The 20,104-nt window shown below is 38.9% G+C and overlaps 1 protein-coding gene across 2 annotated transcripts in view; it reads left to right on the top strand.

The window, feature by feature from the left end:
- Window positions 1–20,104, top strand: part of kif20ba (kinesin family member 20Ba) — a 43,776-nt gene that overhangs the window by 794 nt on the left and 22,878 nt on the right. For both annotated transcript variants that reach the window (XM_029521217.1, XM_029521216.1), the window contains exons 3-26: window positions 425–514; window positions 780–902; window positions 990–1,128; window positions 1,258–1,448; window positions 2,222–2,273; window positions 2,449–2,655; window positions 2,882–2,993; window positions 4,051–4,122; window positions 4,280–4,426; window positions 4,774–4,936; window positions 5,070–5,216; window positions 5,327–5,449; window positions 5,842–5,981; window positions 6,263–6,383; window positions 6,723–6,918; window positions 7,264–7,448; window positions 9,452–9,844; window positions 10,744–11,435; window positions 12,691–12,829; window positions 13,069–13,191; window positions 17,858–17,918; window positions 18,156–18,281; window positions 19,406–19,536; window positions 19,725–19,880. In XM_029521217.1, the coding sequence (XP_029377077.1) occupies window positions 425–514; window positions 780–902; window positions 990–1,128; window positions 1,258–1,448; window positions 2,222–2,273; window positions 2,449–2,655; window positions 2,882–2,993; window positions 4,051–4,122; window positions 4,280–4,426; window positions 4,774–4,936; window positions 5,070–5,216; window positions 5,327–5,449; window positions 5,842–5,981; window positions 6,263–6,383; window positions 6,723–6,918; window positions 7,264–7,448; window positions 9,452–9,844; window positions 10,744–11,435; window positions 12,691–12,829; window positions 13,069–13,191; window positions 17,858–17,918; window positions 18,156–18,281; window positions 19,406–19,536; window positions 19,725–19,880 (4,029 nt within the window). The remainder of the gene's footprint in view (window positions 1–424; window positions 515–779; window positions 903–989; window positions 1,129–1,257; window positions 1,449–2,221; window positions 2,274–2,448; window positions 2,656–2,881; window positions 2,994–4,050; window positions 4,123–4,279; window positions 4,427–4,773; window positions 4,937–5,069; window positions 5,217–5,326; window positions 5,450–5,841; window positions 5,982–6,262; window positions 6,384–6,722; window positions 6,919–7,263; window positions 7,449–9,451; window positions 9,845–10,743; window positions 11,436–12,690; window positions 12,830–13,068; window positions 13,192–17,857; window positions 17,919–18,155; window positions 18,282–19,405; window positions 19,537–19,724; window positions 19,881–20,104) is intronic.

Genomic DNA, 20,104 nt, shown 5'->3' with positions numbered 1-20,104 from the left:
TATTATTAATAATTATAATTAATACACCGATTCCAAACAGGAGACTATATGACAGAATATGTTTCTGATAGGCAAGAATATCATAAATTCAAAACAATGTTTTCTTATAGTTGTTTTCTATCCAGTTCCTATACTGCTTATCCATCAGGGATAAGCAGCATGTGGAGCATGTGGGGCAGCTTGAGGCAATCCCAGCTGACCCTGTGTAAGGGTGGGGTTTGCTCTGAACAGGTCACTGCAGGATTGCCATATAGTCATATCAACCCATACAGAGACAAACAACCATTCAGGCTCTCACACATGCCTGCAAGGAAATTTAGGGTTGCCAATCAACCAATACCGATATGTCTTAGGACTGTGGTAGGAAGTTGGAGAACTTGGTATTGTTTTGCTGTTTTAAATTAACCTCCAATGTGTTGTACAGCTTTCTAGCATTGAGGAGAGAGAACACCTTCAGGTCTACCTTCGAATCCGACCGTTCACCTCAGCAGAGAGCAGTAATGGAGAGTCGCAGGTAAATATAAAGATAAATCCAACCCTTCAAATGAAAGGAGCTGATCAGAAATTGATACTGTTAATGTTAGCTTCTAAGTATTTGGCAGTAAAAATCAGTTATACTTATATACTGACAAGTGCAATGTCCAGACACTCCCAAATATTTTGACACTCTCCTATGAAAATATTGGAGGCATAAATTGGCCAAAAAGCCCTGTTATGAAAATTGTAAAGACAGGGCATTCCTTTTTGTTTTGTGTACCTCACTGTTTTTTAATTTACAGGACTGCGTTGCCCTAGAGCCTCCTGATACAGTCCTGTTGAAGCCTCCCAGTCACTCCCTCTCAGCACGGATGAGTACGGACAGATCACTGCCACAGACTGGACAGCGCTTCCAGTTCTCTCAGGTCTGTGCTTCTTCACAGAGCAGGAACTTGTAAATGGATCAATAGAGTTTAATTAATGATGAACCTTTTTTTCCCCTGCATGAACAGGTGTATGGTCCTGAGACAACACAGAGAGAGCTGTTTGAGGGCACAGTCAAGGATTTGGTGAAAGATGTTCTTGAAGGAGAAAACTCTTTGGTGTTCACTTATGGAGTCACCAATGCAGGGAAGACCTTCACATTCTTAGGTCTATTCCTTTAGCTTATACCTGCAGTACTTCACACTATGAAGAACCCACGCTACTGTAACCGATAAATGTCTCTGTTTAAACTGTTAAAGTCTGACACAGTTCAACAATATGCTCCTGTCACTTTAGGTCCAGGTCCAGATGCAGATGCAGGAATCCTGCCCAGGTGTCTTGATGTCATCTTTAGCAACATTGATGAACTGGTTTTCCCTGGGATGAGTATCAAACCTCACCGTTGCAGAGAGTTCACAAGACTCACCAGGGAGCAGCAGGCCGAGGAAGTTCTTTTCAAAAGAAACCTCTTCAAGCAACTTAAAGAGGTAACTTGGCTGTAATGATTGAAGCTGCTGAACATGTTCAAATGAACAAGAAAAAATGTTTAAAATCGACTTAATAGAAGTATGTTGCATATGTTGTTGATTGTTGCTACACTGTGACTACTGTTATACAGTCTTTGAAGCCTGCAGGGTTCATTAGCACAGAAGCGTGTCTGTTAAAAATAAATGTTTGTGCGATTGAAAAATGTACCCAAGAGCCCTTCTGTGTTGGCAAGTGTGGTGTATGAAATACTTGTGGCTATTTGAGGTAACAGTGCAGTGAGTGTGTCCGATGACTTTCATGGCTTCATTTGATAGTTAAAAGGGAACATGTTTCTGGGCTTGGAGGTGAATCTATTTAAAAGTAAAAACCAGCTGCATAAAATTTAGAGACTATTTTAGGATATACCGTATCATCAATATTCATAGTAATGCTGCAGTTTCGGCACAGGAGCAACATTAGTGAATTATTTATAGTAAGGATATATAGAAAATATGTTAGATCAGTGGTTCCCAATGTTTTACAACTCATCACCCACTTCACAATCTCAAATGTTATCTGTATAACAAAATAGTGCCTTCTGGAAATGGGTTTTATTTTAATGGAAAAAGCAGGCAAGCATACAGAGTACCCATGGTAACTTTAATGTCTTTCTTTTATTTTTTCTTTGTTTTTTTTTTTTTTTTTACATCTTGTTAAATGATTTTGATAATTACTCTTTGAAACATTGACTCTAAAAACTGATTAACAAATAACTCTTATTTTTGTCTTGAAGAATGAGAGGAGCAATGCCAGTATTTTGAACTCCACCAAGACTCTCCTTGAAGGTGAGATTTTAAATTAGTCTTTTAGTTCCTTATCCGTTCATTAGTTGGCTGTTGATAAAGTTTTAAACGTTTTAAAACATTTAAAATGCAATTCTGTTTTGAGTAATTTTAATTTGTGAAAGTTGTATCAAAGTACTATGACTGTACTTTAGAGATTGATGTTTTTCTTTTGCAGCTCCCTCTATCCTGGGGGAGACTGTTGCAGAGAAGGACAAAATCAGCCTGGAGGTAGAGGCCAACACCAAGTTCTCTGTTTGGGTTTCTTTCTGTGAAATCTACAATGAGAACATTCATGACCTCCTGGAGGTGATGCCCAGTGGAGCCCCGAGAAGAACAGTTCTACGACTGTCACAGGACGTTAAGGGCAACTCCTTTGTCAAAGGTTTAAAGAACCACATCATTAATATATATAATCACATTATTTTTCGGATGAATCATGTGATTTCTAACAACTGCCCCAACCAGTTACTGAACTTGGCAGGGCAATGTAAAATGATCAGAAACGTTTGAGAATTGTTTATATTCCTACTGTGCAAAACAAATATAAATGTAAAGATTCTTTGTAATCAGTTTCTGTGAATTTCCTGTTTATGTCCATTTCTATTCAGACCTGCACTGGGTTCAGGTCAACACTGCAGAGGAGGCATATAAAGTGATGAAGCTGGGTAAGAGGAACCAGAGTTTCTCCTCCACGAGACTCAACCAGCTCTCCAGCAGGAGGTGAGGGTGATGGGAATCAGTGTTTCCTGATATTCAGTAGCTGTAACTGTAACCCTAAGTGCAGAAGTCACTCAAGCCTTAATTCCAGCATCCCTACAATTACCTGGAACTGCTGGTGGATTGAAGTTGTCAAAGATTTTGCAGTGAGACGGTATTCTTTATGCATGGGAATGTTTTCATATTCTTAACTCAATGTTATCTTAGTGCTCATGTGTTGTAAAACCAATTAAGGCCACCTATTCACAAACCGATCACTATTATATCCAGTGCTGCAGAATTTCTGTAAGTTGCTTTGGTCAATGGGATATTTCAGTTTCACATTATTTATAAATTTATTAGATATTTAAGTCAGGGACAAATGCTACAAATCAGATTTTCAAAGCATTATAATTCTTAATTAAATTTTTTCCACGGCAGAACCCTGTGGACCAAAAAAACGAGAGAGATAATGTGGCACTTTTTTTTTTTTTTTTTTTTTAGAATTTCTATATGTTAGCAAATCCTTTTATTAATTTGGCATGAGGCACAGTGCTCCTGAATGTGTGCCTGACAGTCTCTATTCTGTCTCTTGGCTGTTATAATAGGCCCAAACTTTTTGGGTTTTCCCTTGTAAAAGGGGCAACAAAATCTTAAACTTTTTACTGAGTACCAAGATGGTTGGAGGAAACATCAGAGACTCAGCTACATGTCAGATGCAGATTCAGATGAGGAGTCATTTGAGTCTGGGTTGCCTGCTGACAGGCAATTAGTGCTTGTGCTAATCCTAACTCTGCCTCACTGAAGTGGTAATGTTTCAGGTTTATTTAACTCTGTCTCTAAATTGGTGAGTGGCAAATTAATCACAGACTTTTTTCACGAGACTTTCATTGGCTCACCGCAGTTCAAAGTGGAAATACTCACATTATTGACTCATTATATGTCTGTATTATATAAAAACATCATATGACTATTTAAATGGGATAAATCATATTTTCGTTAGAGAACATCCAAATTCCCTTGTCTCTGACGTGTCTGTTTCCACGTTTCCATTAACACCACCACTCCCCACTCTCTTCAGTCACAGTATTTTCTCCATCCGCATTTTGAGGATTGAAGATGTTGGGACCCCAAGGGTCCACGCAGTCAGTGAGTGAGTGAAATTTTAGTTTTACCTGACACATTTAAAAACAATGTTATTTACAAACATTGTGTATGTGCAAAATACGATCGTAAGAGCATTTAAATATATTGAATAGCATTTCTTTTTGTGTGCAGTTTTTTATATCAATGTATGTCTGTGTCATCAGGATGTGTCTGTGTGACTTGGCTGGCTCTGAACGATGCGCAAAGACCCAGAACCAAGGAGACCGTTTGAAAGAGGCTGGAAACATCAACACGTCACTGCTCACTTTGGGAAAATGCATCACTGCTCTACGACATAATCAGCAGGCCAAGTGAGATCATGACCTTTCGATTTTCAGGTCACCTTGGATAAAAGGATTTATGATCAGTCAGTGCAAATTACAGACAATTAACACACAACTTCTATTATATTTTACTGTTAAAATTGAATTATGCCTCTTCATAAAATTGAAAACCTTTTACACAAGCTGCTAAACACCGAAAACCACAGAAAATTTGACATCGCAGGGAAAAGGTAAATGTTTTTCCTCAGATGTTGCAGAGGTCAGAGTAGTACTCAAAACCGAGTGAAAGTTTCCAAAGAAATTATAAGTCATGTGCCAAGTGTTGCATCTTAATATTCACATATATCAAAGCAAACTGACTGTATCTCCTCCAGGCTGTTGCACCATGTTCCCTTCAGGGAGAGCAAGCTGACCCACTACCTGCAAAGCTTCTTCTGTGGTCGCGGTAAAGCCTGTATGATAGTCAACATCAACCAGTGCGCTTCCATGTATGATGAGACTCTCAACGTCCTCAAGTTCTCTGCTGTGGCACAGAAGGTGCACACGTTTCCATTTTCTCTTGCTGTGATTCAATTAAGCAAGAAAAGGTTTAATTTTTTCCCAATAGATTGTGCCCATACACATGCAACCCTATCAGTTAATTAATCTGATTAGTATTGCCTATTTCCAGGTTGTGGTTCTCTCCACAAGGCCCCCTCCCAGTATACCCCAGAGGTCTGCCTGCGAGCCATCCATTACCAACAATGGTGAGAGGAAGCCTCTTCGCAGCAGGAGGAGTTCCCTGATTGGCTGGGAAAGTAGCCTGGAGGATGTACAGGTTGGTTTTCAGGTCGATCACGTAACAACAGTCCAGTTACTGGATTTTACAGCAGCAGTTTGAATTCTATTTTACTTGGCAGAGTTAATTCACTGTGTTCTGTTGTCCAGGAGGATGTGGACAATGAGTATGAGGAAGATACCAGCCTGATGGATATAACTTTGGATCAGACTGGCAATGAGGAAGATGTAGATGAAAATGGCAAAGCTTTCATCAGTAAAGAAATGCACCAGGTCTGTCATACCTCGTTTTCATTTCATCAAGTGCCTTTAAGTGCCAGTCATTGCCAGGTATAAGTCCATATTTAAATTAAACTACAAAACAAAATATCTTGTGAAATATGAGAATTAATCAATGCATTAAGAAAAAAGAATTACTTGTTATTCAGGGCTATTGGGAATATCCAGTTGTCTTTATATTTGTTGCTCCTTTGATTGTATATATTTTTTTTTAACTCCAATCTTTGGTGAGGAAGGGGGATGTAAGGTGAGCAAGACTTTCAGGGTAGTGCCACATCTCTCACATTCATGTTCATATAAAAGATATGATTGATTATATTCTACACTCAATTAAAAGGTCTTGCTCTATTTTAAAGCTCTGCCTTGTTTTGTTTCCCATTCCTCAGAAGCAGGTGGCGCTGTTGAAGCAGCTGCAGATGCAGCTGAAGAAAGAGCGAGTAGAGAATCTTCTCATGGAGGCACGAGTGAGAGAGGAGATCAGCAGAGAGTTCTCAGAGCTTTTCTCTGAGATGCAGAATGACTATAAGTGAGACATTTCTTTTTCTTTCTTCTAGTCTAGTCTTCCAGTGCTACTGCTGAGCACTGCCTGTAACACATATAACACACAGAATAACCAGGATATTCCCAGTTTCTTTGGGCTGTTGGTGTGAATGTTCTGTAAATGCCTAATAACATTTCAACTACCATTTTAAAAACTAGTCACCAGCACATTTGCTGCAAAATTACACAATACAAAAAAATCTGTGGGTAAAGTCAAAGTTTTTTGCACAAGATATTCAGACAAATGTTGTGCATGTTTCTGTGCAGCGACCGCCTCGGGAGGGAGAGGGAAATCTTGGAAGAGCGAGCTGAACAAAGGCTTGAGATCTTTAAGAAGCTTATTCACAAAATGGCCACAGCTGGAGCCTGTCAAAATGCACAAGTGGAGGTAACATAATCCCTCTCTTACTTGCCTCACACTCAGTGTATTGTTTTCATAGTCCCCCCCCCCCCCCCCCCCCCCCCCACTTACAAGCTGGTTATGTTGCCGGTTGTGTTGATTATTTAAATTGAATTGTTGATGTGTCCGTTACAATGACTTCATTTGCTTCGAGAGCAAAAGGAATAAGTCTTGATTGCTCTGATGTCCCATATTAACTGAAGGAGACTTATATTTGTATGTAGCTACATGCTGGATTATGAAATGCAGAGCCACAACTGGATTTTCTTATTTGTATTGGGTTCATTCATCTCCTTGATTAATTTCTCTGATGTTGGCTTCCTGCAGGACAAAACTCTGGACTCTTACTCTGAATTGGCAGGCATAAAGGTGGCCACTGAGGCTGCTCATATGTGTCTGTGCGCAGGCCAAGCAGGGGCTCTGGGGGACAGAAGCGATGCTATAGAAGAGCTGGACAGGAAGATTTTGGAACTGAAAGAACACCAGCAGAAGGCTGAAGAGCAGACGGCACACAAACACAATGGTAAAAGCACATATTAAACCATTAAAGTGCTCATCTGTTATAGAGACACAAGTTAGATGCAGATGGAGGAGGAAATGCAAACTTAGCTTTGTTACTTGTTACTATATATATGCGCCATTGATTCTGCAGAGAAAAGCTAAAGGTACTGTTGGTTTTTAAAGCATGAAAGCCATATAATATACTTCAACTAAACAAAGCAGGCAAGGGCCCTTTTGTATGTCCCTGATAGCAACAACACATTTACTGTAAAATCGCTGATTATTATTTTTATTGTTATAATTTTGACTATTATTGGGCAACCTGCCCTCTTCTTGCTTCCATCTTAAGTTTTTTGTGTTGGTGAAGGTGGAACCAGTGGAGAAGAGGATGATGGGAAACGTATTCTTCTCTTTCAACTTCAAGAGCAGTCGTCACAGATTGCCAGTCTGGAGAAAGAAGTTGAAGACCTGCGGAGAGTGGCAGGGAGGGGCTCACAGTGTCACCCCCCTGTGCCTAAGGAGTTGACTCAAGAAGAGAAAGACCAGCTGCAGGTAAGAACCCCGGGTGGTAAAACCAGCTTTCACTCAAGGGTGAGCTGAGCGTGGTTAGTTAATGCTGCTCCAGATTAAAGATTTTGATTCATTAGCTCATGTTGAGGGTCATTTTCAGTGGCTCTTTAGTGAAAGGGTAATTTCAAGGGATTTTGATATGACTATATAGGACAACCATATATGGGGTCTTTTTAACATAGTCTTACACAGACAAACCAGTAACTATCTATAATATCAGTACAACATTTAAACACATTATGAATGAATTAATGAATGAATATTTTGACCCAAGAACAGGGGTGAATACACTTTTTAAGCATGCAAGCAACTTATAAAATGACCAAGTCAAAATGATCTACTAACTATAAAAATAAAAGAAATATATTTATTTATAACGATATTGAGTATCTGTTACATGTACAATACACGCTAGTGTACTTTGCATAACTACAGGAGCCCATATTGTGCAATAAAACTCTAAATTTTTTGTCATTACACTGACTCCACATTTCCCTTCTTTGGAAAAGCAGCCGTAGACTGGCAGGTGAGGCAAACGCACTTTGAATATGACATTGTGGGAAAAAAAAAAAAAGAAAGTCCTCCTCACATTCCGTATGGAAGTAGTATTTTTTCTCAGATGTATCTCTTGTAATCTCTTGCTGGATCGTCCTCAAATGTTGCACGTGTTCAACAAGGCTCAAGGATTAGTTCATTAGATTTTGGTGGTCAAGGTCATAGTGGTGTCATGTCAGCAGTTGGTTTTTGAATAAATATGTTGAGTAAGCTGTTAAAACCAGACACAGAAGGTGGTTTTTTTGATGATATGTGTGACAGTGCCATATGTAGTGGCTATTTGTCTCAAACTAATTAAGAAGAAAAAAAAAACCACTCCCAACTAAATTCAAATCAAACGCCCACTGAGACACTGAGGGATTTACATCACCCGGGGATTGAGGAAAAAATCAGTTGCCCAGGCAAAAAATATTTTTTGGTGCGGTTTTATTTCCTTTGGCAAAGAGCAATGGCTTCTGCTGCCTCTCTTTCACCCTGGTAAAAAACCATAACCTTTCTGAGTGCTTAGCTAATCTGTCCCTTCCTTCCTCTATTTATTAACTCACCTGGTCTGCCCCAATACTTTAAAATAAAAGCATTCACAAATAATCAAATAATGTATTAATTAACTGACTTTAAGTCTAAATTTGAACTAAACAAATGAAAATAAACAAATGTTTAAATAAGATTACAAAAGAATAACAAATCGCTCAAACACTATGTTTAAAGCAGCTTTGTTAAATGTCAAAACTCAGTATATGGCAACGTTTTACTGAGATGTTACAGTATGTGTGGGAGTCCCATGTTTATAAAAGCACTAATGTTGAATGTCAGTGCATGACAATTTTTTTTAATTTGTGTTTGCCACAAGTTTCACTACAGTACAGTCTCCCATCAGACATCTGTGGGAAAAATCAAAAAAAAAAAAAAAATCAAAATAATTTGATGTGTAATGGCGTAAGTACTCGCTATCGGTGATTACTCAAATGCAAATACTTGTACACTGCTTGTTTTGGAAAAAAGTGGTATTAGTGCATCCCAAGACACAAATGTCCACTGCTATTCAGCGTTGAAATTATTAAACCAAGGGCAGTGGGATCTTTGCCGCAACTTGATGTTAAACACCATTTATGAAAAAACTTCTCTGAAATGGTTCATATTTTATACTCTGGGTGAACTGAAATGCTTCTGAGTGGTACAGCAGACAACTGTAAGTGGTACTTCTAGTTCCTGTTTTTTATTTGTGCAAAGAAATTAGACCCTAAAAACAAGAAATTACTGATTCACTAAATCCACAGTATTATTTCAATAATGTAAGGGGCTTATTTACATAATTGTCTATTTCCCTTGGAAGTTACAAGTTAAAGCATCACTTATAGTCAGCTCTTTTAAAACCTGTTTCCATTGCACAAGACAATCTCTAAAATGGTAATGACCTTTCTACCATCCAGGAGGCATTGACAGCCCTTGAAAAGGAGAAGAAAGCCAGAGAAGATGCCCTCAGTGCTCTGGAGTTCCAGACCATTGGCAAAGAGGAGGCTCTGGCATCTCTAAAAGAGGAGAGCCAAGCAAGGGAGGCCATCCACGCCACACTTAAGGAGCTAAGGGAAAGCCAAGAGGAGACACTGGCATCCCTTGAAGCAGAGAGAAAAGACAAGGAGAAAGCAATAACAGCGCTTGCAGATGTTAAGCAGGGCAGAGAGGAGGCACTTGCTGCTCTGGAGGAAGCTCGGTGTGTTTTGGAGACTGAGAGGAAGGAGGTCAGCCAGCTAGAGACAGAGAAAGAAAAGACACAGCAGGAAGTTCAAGAGCTGACTGCCAAACTGGAAGCTGCAGAATTCCAGGTAAATACTACTCTATTTATTTGACCATATCCAAAAAATTAGAATGTAAATCCACCCAACAGAGGAGGCTAACTTCATTGACAATTTGCCTTAAAACAGTGGTTCTCAAACTTTTTTGGTCATTCCCCACTTTGAACAAGTGGGGATTTTCAAGCCCCACTTGACCCTGTCGCCCCAACAAAAATCTTGACAAATTACATTTTATTTTATAAAACAGCAACACCAAGTTAAAAAAGAAAATAAGAGTGCAATTGTGCCATCATAACTGATATCTTGAATCAAAAACAAAAAGTGCAGTAGTCAAATAATGAAATAGTGTTTAATTTGCAGTCTGTGCAAAAAACAAGAGCGCTTTCCCTGTATTAGTGGCTGCAATGTGCCTGTTTTACACTGCACATCCTCTCAAAACGGGGTTGCAGAAAGTCGGTCGTGTGTGTTAGTTAGTTAGTTAGTGCTGGCTCTTTTGTGGTCCGCATCACAAATTTATCCATGCTGCTCACAGCTACCTGTTACCTTGTTGTCCCACTGCAATTATCATCCCGACATCAATCATTGTTTTTGCGCTTTAGTCCCAGGTTACATTTTTCTCCCGGTCTCCTAATGCTCATTAAAATTTTATCCATTAATTATTACTTTGTTTGTATGTGGGTGTTTTGTTTAGAGTGAATTATCTTTGTCAATAATGAAAAGCATGAGTAAGAGAGGCATGGAATTGAAAATTTCCTCCCATTTGGCACGGCCCACATGTCATGTCTCCGTTCCCTTTTTATATATATATATATATATGTATGTGTATGTGTATGTGTACGTATGAACATTTGCAATGTAACTATTCTTTGTATGTTTGTGCTAAATGCATTGAAACTCAAAGAAATCAATCTTTGTGGAAATTACTTCAGGTGAGGACAGAGACGGAGAGAGCAGAACAAGCTCTAGTTCAGCTGCAGACTGTTCAGCTACAACTGGATGAACACTTAAAGGTGACTGAGGAGAAAACTTCCCAGATCCAAACCCTTGTGCTGGAGGCTCAAAGCCTAAAACAGTTACAGAAAACATCTGACAAACTCATAGATGATCTGAAGCAAAAGTTTAATGAACAGGTGGAAAGCGGAGAGCACCTCAAAGCCGAACTGGAAGAGTTTAGGATTAAAGCTTCAAGCTGTTCATCTACCTACGTTGCTGAAGAAGAACTCAAGATGTTGAACTCTGGTCTCCAGACAGAGGTCAAATACCTGAAGGAAAAGCCTGCTATCATTGAGGACACAAAGAAGTCTCCCTGCAAACCTGAAGATGGCACAGCCTCTTTAGAGATGGACAGACAGTTAGAGGAGAAGCTAGCAGTGGCCCAGAAAGCTTCTGCAGAGAGAGAGGCAGAGCTGCAGAAAAAGCTAGAGGAGACAGAAGCACAGGTAACATCTCTGCAAAAGAACCTGAAGGAAGCCCAGGAAAAGTGGGAGGAGGAGGAGAGCCAAGCTGTGCAGGACACACGGCGCAAGGAGGTGGAGAGGCGCAGGGAGCTGCTGGCTGTAGCACATGAAGCCATTGCTCAGAAAGACGAGGAGATGGAAAAGAAAGCTGAGGAGATCAGCAGGTAAATTGCCAAAATGCATTTAAAAGTTGAGATAAATCATAATACAATTCATTCATGCGCTCTCTGTCAGGTCTGTCTCAGCTGAACAAATCTCCACATCCACACACTAAGCTTTACTGCAGGACTGTTATCGTATTGGCTGGTTGACTGACATTGCAACCCAGACTTTACTCAAAATATTATATACATTTAAGTTTCTTTCTGAATATGAGAAAAATATCATTTTCAGCACAACCTTATTAGTATTTTTTTTTTCAGGGCTCTACCTATCAGATTTAGTTTTTCAATATTAAGATTTGACTATTTGTCAGTTTTTATTCTATTTTTCCATGTTGACTATCAGGCAGTCGGAAAATATGTGATAGATATTTGATTTCAACCCCATAATCAAATGCAACAAAGTCATGAGAACATACTTTTTTGCATTTGGGAATCAGGACATTTGTAAACGATATCAGATTTGAATTGCAGACTACTTGAGGTGTTGATATATGTGGGTGAGGACTGTCTGCTTCAGTTCACAATCCCTGACAGCTGGTTTTATGCTTTTGAAATCAGGCTGTTAATATTTCTCTCTGTCCTGAAAACTTTGACCCTTTCTCATTAGTAATATAAAACATAGACCTGAATCTTTGGATGGTGTGGGTTATGGTTTTCCAGGAAAGATGAAGGCACATTTGAAACTGTTTCGTCATATCAATTGTGATGCAAGATTCACATGTAGTCCCTGAATTTGGACATCTACCTTTATTGAAAAATGGAACCTGCTAGAGTACTGAAAACAGTACATCATTCATTTGAATTTGTGGAATCAATACATATTTTGCAGATACTGATGATAATGTTACCGTTAGTAGGCAATATTCTAATAAGCTTAGGATTTAAAATATAGCGTTACACTATAAAAAAGCATTGTGCAGGAGTTAGTTTTCTCTCCCTCTCTGAGATTATCTTCCCATGAGCAGCAGAGATTAGCAATAGAAATCTTTATCTCTACATTGCCTCATCTCATCTTTTTGTACAAAACTTCATTATTTTGTCAATGGGAATTTGCTTCACCTTTCATCCCTCCAGAGCTATCTTGTGGTCCAGGCAACGTTTCATCCATCAGTCTGTTGATCATTGAATCACTCCCTCCACTAAAAATGCTTTAAGAACATTAGTGTCATTGAGCATCACAATGGGTTCTTTTTTTTTTTTTTTTTTTTTTAAGGGTACACGCCACTCTAATCTGTCTTTTGTTTTATGATTCCAGATTAAAGGAAAATGCCAAACAGGACTCAGAGAAGGTCAAGAGCCTTCACCTTGATATCCAGAGGAAAGAGGATGAAAACTCAGACCTCAGAGAGAAACTGGCTGACTACAAGAAGCAGATCCAGCAGGTCCAGAAGGAGGTACATACAGCATTTATCTAAACACCATCCAACTCATTGCTGCCAGCTTACAGTTGATTTGTTCTTGTGCAAAGCTTAGTTGATCTTTTTTTCTTTTTTTTTTTTCCTTTTCTTTTACAGTTTGGCTTTCTAGTTAAAACAAGATAGAACTTTTTATGAGATGAAATTTTAGAGTGGATACATTTAGATTGTTTAAAGCCCAGTCATTTTAACTGTATTTTTTATTTTTTTTAATGAAGATTTCAGCCATGAGGGAAGAGGAAAAGGTTTTGAGGCAGAAGCTTTCTGATGTGGAGAAAGCCAAGAAACAGCTTCAATCTGACCTCACCAGCAGAGATAGAACCATTCAGCAGCTCAAGCTGGTAAGCTGATTCATATTTCATTTTACCTATATGACACTAAAGGTGATTCAAAGCACAGTCTAAAGAGGGTTGCATTCAAAGGCACTCAGTGTCCACATCACTTTTTAATACAAAGTTTGGGGGGAAAAAATCAGTTGCATGAACCATGCACCAGGTGGTTTACTTTGTCCACTATTAATGATGGAAGAACAAACCACATGCCTTCTCCTATTCTTCTTAAAAGCCAGGCATTCTTGCACCTTGCAAGTTGCCACAATTTTATGGCAAGAAAACAAAAATCATATAGAAAGTCACCAAATTGAAGCCACACATTGAACATTGTGTTTATTGGATATTTCATATTCATATCAAGTAACACATTGTGAACATATTTTTTAAACCAAGCCCCCCTCCCGCTCCCTCCACCCATTTCCCATTACTGGTATATGTCTACAGAGATATACTTAAATACATACAAGAACAGTAAGATCATAATAGAAAAGGCAGAAATTAATTATGTAAAAAAATAAGAAAATAAAACAAATAAAGAGAAAAAAATGAATAAATAAAAAGTTAAATTTCTCTAGTCAGCAACTACGTCTACTTTAATGTGACTCTTCAATCATCTATGTTTGCTGTGTTCAGATGCCCAGTCAAATTACCCCATATTCCCTCGAATTTATCTGGCCTTTGTTTTACATTGTACATTATTTTCTCGTTAGGAGTACAAGAGTTCAATTCATTAAGCCAAAGAGAGGGTGGAGGTCGGCGTTCACTCTTCCGTTTAAGAGCTATGCATTTATTGGCTATTGTCAAAGCTATTCTTAGGAATCAGATTTTGTTGCTCCTTATGGGCAGCATCGATGTGACCCCTAATAGAGTTGGAGGTATGGAATATTTATTTTAGCTATCTTGGATATGGTTCTAAGTATTGTTTCCCAGAGGTTGGACAGTTGTAAAGACCAGAACATATGAATAAGAGAGCCAGCTTCATATTTACACCTAGGACAGTATTGAGAGATTGTCTGGTTTATATTGTGTGGTCTTTCGGGGGTGTAATAGACTCTATGTATCAGATTATGTTTGGGTTAGCATATATTTACTGTTACTGGAAGAGCGTTGGACCTTTTCACATAGCTCCATCCAATCAACATCTTCAAAATGCAACAAGTCAGCCTCCCATTTAACCTTAAGCCCCTCTTTGCCAGTATACATGTGAGATATAAACTCCTTGAGTGCTTTTGGCAAAAAGGGAAGAGGATGGGGGGAGGGGGTTTGGCAGGAACATGAGGGAGGGAGGGAGGGGGAAGTGGGGGACATTGGCGGATGGGTATGTGCGTTCCAAATGTGCAGGTAGTTGGTATCAGTCTTGGTCTGTGTGTGTGTGTGTGTGTGTAGAATCCGAGTGACCTTGCAGGCACACCTGCAAAATGTAGGGGGAGGCAAGTGAAAGGGAGCAGATTTGCATCTCCAACGCAGATGGAATTCTCCTGTAGGATAAACAATGGGTCAGATGTCCTTCAGAACAGATAAAGATTGACGTGTTTGGGTTCAGCTGAGGAGCACACATTCCAGTACGTCTCCTCTTACTGTCCATTCTGAATTAATGTAATATTTCCTGTTTTCCAGTCTTTAGTATCAACTTCTTCACAAAGTGGCTGACTTAGCAGATGGAATAAATTTTGCGTTTCATATCCATATTGAACACAGTCTGTTGTTGCACCACTTTGCCAACCTTGTTAATCATGACGGGCTGATGTGGAGATCCAGATTTGGTGGCAGCCAACGTCTTGCCATTTTCGCGATATGCGAGGGCACCTCCTAATCCGGGAAGAAGGAGTCCTCCAACCATGAATCCAAATAAGTAGAGGTCCTCAATATCCTCTACGGAGAGTGGCACCAAGCACGTTTACATGCCAGCTTCCCCAGGGCAAGCAGGCTCCCTGATCCTGGTTTCCTTGTCGAAATCATGGTGTCATTACTGCTGAGAGACCAGTTGATCAATTCCATGTTAAAGTTTGGAGTTTGGAATATTTACTGATATCAAATCTTTTTTTTTTTTTTTTTTTTTTTTTTTTTTGAGATGATCAAATTTTGTGCATCATGCAAACTGAATTTTTGAATGTCTTCCTTTCTTTTCAAAACTTCTTTTACTTCCAAATAAGGTTACTGATCCACCATAAAACACAAATAACCAACAATGTTACTTTTTTTTTAGCAACTTGTAGCAAATGTGTAACTAAATTAAAGTACAGTTTAACTCCCTCAGCTCAAAAAACTCTCCTGAGAAAGTTTGGATCATGAAATCACAATAAGCATCATAACTCATTAACATCCTGAGAAAGTTAACTCAAACTTAGCAGTATTCATGGCAACAAGACATTTATCAAATAACCCTAACTCTAACCCTAACCCATGTTTCAAGATTGAGTCCCCTCCATTTAAACTTAAATCTATGAAAAAGGCTAGATCAAAAATATCAAAACATGTCCTGACTGCCAGTGCACATTTTCCAACTTGCATTGTAATTTTAAGGTAAATATTTAAGTAAATGTCCCAACACTACAAGAATGTTTCCAGCAGGCAAATCAGTGTAAGTCAATTTCAACTCCCATCTATAAAACTGGTAAATCAAAAACAATAGAACAGTGACATAAATCAAGACATGGTAGACTAGGTAGCCACAATGTGTTCAAAGTAAATATCCCAAATACTTAAATAGTGTTTCCACCTGGCACTGTAGGTTATAGTGTAAGCCCACTTCATCAGCGAAGCAGGCTTTTTTTTTTTTTTTGGTTTGACAAAGAGAAGCATTTCTGCTTTCTCGTACTGGATTCTGTTTCTCTTTTCATCAGCAATATGTGATGCAGCAGAGTCAGGAAGGAAAGTGAGACATGCTGCCTTTCCAATACTGCAGTGGACTCTTAATTCTGGGGATGGGGGGCTCACTCAGATAGCCACAAGTGCCTAACTATGTATGTCTGACAACATCATCCTCCCTCCCTTAAGAGCTTTGTTGAACTTTGCTCTGAGCAGATGACCAGTGCTAAAGGTCAACCTCAAGAGGGCAGTGAAGCATTACTAAAAGAGGTACTTTATAGCGATCAGTTATTTAAGTAAATCTATTACCCTAACATTCCACACCGATGGCATTGCTTCTCCGCTTCAGTTAAACATCCCACAATCTTGTGCTGCGTCACTTATACGTCACATGCCCGAACAAATTCTGCATAGCCAAATCCCCCTCCCCCCCCGATATGTTAAAAAAATAACTAACATCTGCCAATACGGATATTAATCCAGATATATCGTACATCCCAAGTATTGTAGTGGGTAGCATTTGAAAAGAAATTTCGGCAGGACATTCATTTTGATACAACTGATCCGACCCACCAGAGGCAAAGGAAAGTTCATCCACCTGTTAAGCTCCGCATCAATTTTCTTTTTATTAAGGGTAAATAGTTCAAAGAGAAGGCTTTTGAGCATCCATCGGGGATCTGAAGGCCTAGATATGTTAATGTATCAGAGCACCACTGAAAGGGTATATTAGGTCTTGATATTTTAGTTCCAGCTGTGTTGAGTGCATGACAACACGCTTCAGATTTATCTTATATCCAGAGAGAGCACTGTACTCAGTTAATGTTTCTAATAGTGCGGATATTGATGGTACAGGTTCTGTCAAATAAATTACATTGTCCGCATATATACATTATGTGAGTGGCACTCCCTATGAGCTTTCTTTTAATTAATGGGTGGGATCTTATCGCCATTGCTGAAGCCCAATTTTGAAGAAATAATTCTGCAAAATCAAACATTTTGGACTGCAACATTAACAAAAAAAAAACAGATCCTGTGAGGCTGGTATATTCACATAGTAGCTGTGTCCTGAGGGTTAAGGAAGGACTGAGAGGACTGATCCACACAGCTCTCAAAAAATGTAACAAATCACAGGGTTGGACATGCGTTATATGATGTTAATTATTATTTTTATTTATTTATTTTTATCCCAGTGGACAAATGAATGAGGAACACTGTGGCAATTTTTTCAGGTGATAAGAATGAAGCATCTCCTCAGAGTCTAAAATGTCATCAATCTCCATGATTTAAGGCACCATTGTGCAACACACAATATTTACTGTGCACTGTACAATATCACAAATTGAGGCTCAATTCCTCAATTGAGCTCAAATCACTTGCACTTGACTTATTCAAGCATCTGAAGTTCACTGTTGGCTTACTATGACTGTTTAAAAGTGTGTGCTCTGTGTGCCCACCCGTGTAGCAGACGCCTAGTTGGAGTATATCACTCCCTTGATAATGTGTCCTTAATATGATGTACTGTACAACCAACTTAAGTCCAGGTATTTGCTGGTCAATGGCATTCCAATGTCTCAAGATAACAATCCAACTTCAATTCATATCCCCATATCTGCTTTGTAGACCAACACACCCATGGACTTTCACATCACCACAAGTGTATTTGTTACTTAAACGAGGGCGGCACTGGATGTGAAAATGACAACTTGTCAGTCTGTAACTAGCAATGACACTTATATTGTGCGTTGTCCTGGGTGTGATATAGAGCTCTCAATCTCTGAGGGATTTAGTCTAGTGACATCTGAAACAGCAGCACCTTCTTTTCATTTCTCCTCATTCTTTTACTCTCCCCTTCTTTCCCTCTCTTTAGGAGCAATCATCTGAAGCCAAGTCTGACCAGACATTGCAGCTCTACCAGAAATCCTGTAAAGGTAAAAAAATTTGTCTTTGTTGAAAAGTATTTAGTGTGTTGTAGAAAAACAGCAAAGCAGATATGTGTCATCATTAATTTTTCAATATAAATTTTCTACAAATGAAATATTTGGTCTAAGCTAATGTAAGTAGGGGAAAATCTTGCTAAGAAAACCCATCCTCTCCCCAAACTGAAAGCCCTGAGTGTATGCAAACTTGTGTCTACTCATTGTGGGTGTATCTATGCTCATTCATAGACCTGGAAGCAAAAGAGCGCATCATTGAAAACATGCGTTTTGCTCTGACGGAGCAAGAGCAGACACAGGAGGAGATGGAGAAGGTTCTTGAGGAGAAACTTGACCTCATCCAGGAGCTCTCCACTGGTATGATGCTGCAAATTAAAACTCAAAGACAAGACTTAATTTTTTTTGAGGTTTGGGTTTGGCCCATGGATAGCTTCGTCTAATCTTCTTAACCCTGCAGACTGCAGTTAAACAAGAAAATTCATTAAAAATGTGAGAAAAACTGAATAGACATTGAGACTGGATTAAATTTATAGTCACACAGCAGCTCTATATATATATATATATATATATAGCCCTATTCAAACTCTTTTTGGCTTTTCTAACAAAATACTGTTTATGTGATGCCGCACCTGAAGAAATCTAAAAAAAAAAAAAAAACAATTATTTAAACCATGTAGTCTTTTCAATGTCTGGAAGCTCTTCAGTCTTGCCTGATCAAAAAATGTACAATATGAAGAGAAACCCTGACTAACCCATTTCTTATAATTGGTATCCATTTGATTTGGGGCAAAGTCAAAATCATAACAGCATCATTTCAGGATCTTTACCTCCTCAAACATCTCATTCTTAGTGATAACATTTAACCATGTTTTGAGAGCTAAATGAATCCATCTGTCTCCATCAAGCATTTGATTAGACTTTGATTAACTTTGCTTGGATTGGCACCACCCCTTTACATTTTCCTCAATTTCTTTCCATGTTGCCTTGTAATCCAAAACACACAACAGAATAAGGTCCTCAACTGGGCTGAAATATAATAATCTTTTAGGCAAGGGAGTGCCAGTCGTCCTCTAATTTTGGGCAGTTGAAGAGTTTGGAGTCTTATCCTTGGCTTCTTCCCTTGCCAAATGTTGCGATACCAACTTAATCCATTCCTTCAATTGTTTGTCGTTTATTTCAATTGGGAGATCTATCTTTTACTTTGTAGTGTATTGGATTTGTTATAGGATCCCTTATTTTGTAAATTGTGGATTCTTCCTGCTGTTTAGTAGTAATATTTTTGTCATTTATGTGACGTACAAAGACTGTCTCCTCAACAAATCTAAAAACTAAGTGCAAATGCAGAATTATGTTCCTTGTAGGGAAATGTTGGTGTTTGTAGGTTTTATGACAGTTTGATACAAAAGCATTTCTACTTCAATTTAAAATATTAATTTCTGTTGAAGCCTTTCAGTGTCAGTTCTGTGTTTTGAATATTTCAGAAGTGGAGAAATTGAAAGGGATTTCGTTACATCAGGGCCATGGAAATAACATCCGCCATCTAGCTGAGAGCCAGTCAGATGACCTCAAACAGGCCAAACAAAATGTTGCCCAGGCCCAGGAAAGTTTGAAGGTAACAACAATGCATTAGAGGCTAGGAACAAAACCAGAACCAGATATGGTACTCTGACAAGATTATTAATAATCAGAAGTTTGTTCTTTTTGAAAATATGTGCCAGAAATATTTTACCAACATCTCTCAGGCATCAACAAAGTTTTTGTATTGCCCTCCTTGTCCTGTCTGCACTGTTTTGTGTATAGTTTTGCACTGACAAATACCAGGCTGAACGCAAAAAATGGGTGGAGGAGAAGCTGTTCCTTATTGGCCAAGCTAAGGAGGCAGAAGACAAGAGGAACCAGGAAATGAGAAAATTTGCAGAAGACAGGGAGCGCTACACCCGGCAACAGAGCCAGCTGGTACAAAGAATGATGCGCAAACATGCTGAACACCTTGTTATAATTAATAGCAAAGTACCTATAGTTAAAAACAAGTCCAGCTAGAGCAGTGATTCCCAACTGCGGTGCGTGGGTGTGCCGTGGAGGATTGTCCAATTCAACCTGATTGGTACTCTAAGCCTTGGAGCCTTGTCTTCCGCAGTGCACCTGGTGGTTTCTTGCGGCGTGCCTATGTACCACAGCAC

The sequence above is a fragment of the Echeneis naucrates genome, chromosome 15 (genome assembly GCF_900963305.1).
Source record: "Echeneis naucrates chromosome 15, fEcheNa1.1, whole genome shotgun sequence".
NCBI classification, from domain to species: Eukaryota; Metazoa; Chordata; class Actinopteri; order Carangiformes; family Echeneidae; genus Echeneis; species Echeneis naucrates.
Note: the sequence above shows the minus strand (reverse complement) of the source record. Positions and strands in the feature narration are given on the sequence as shown.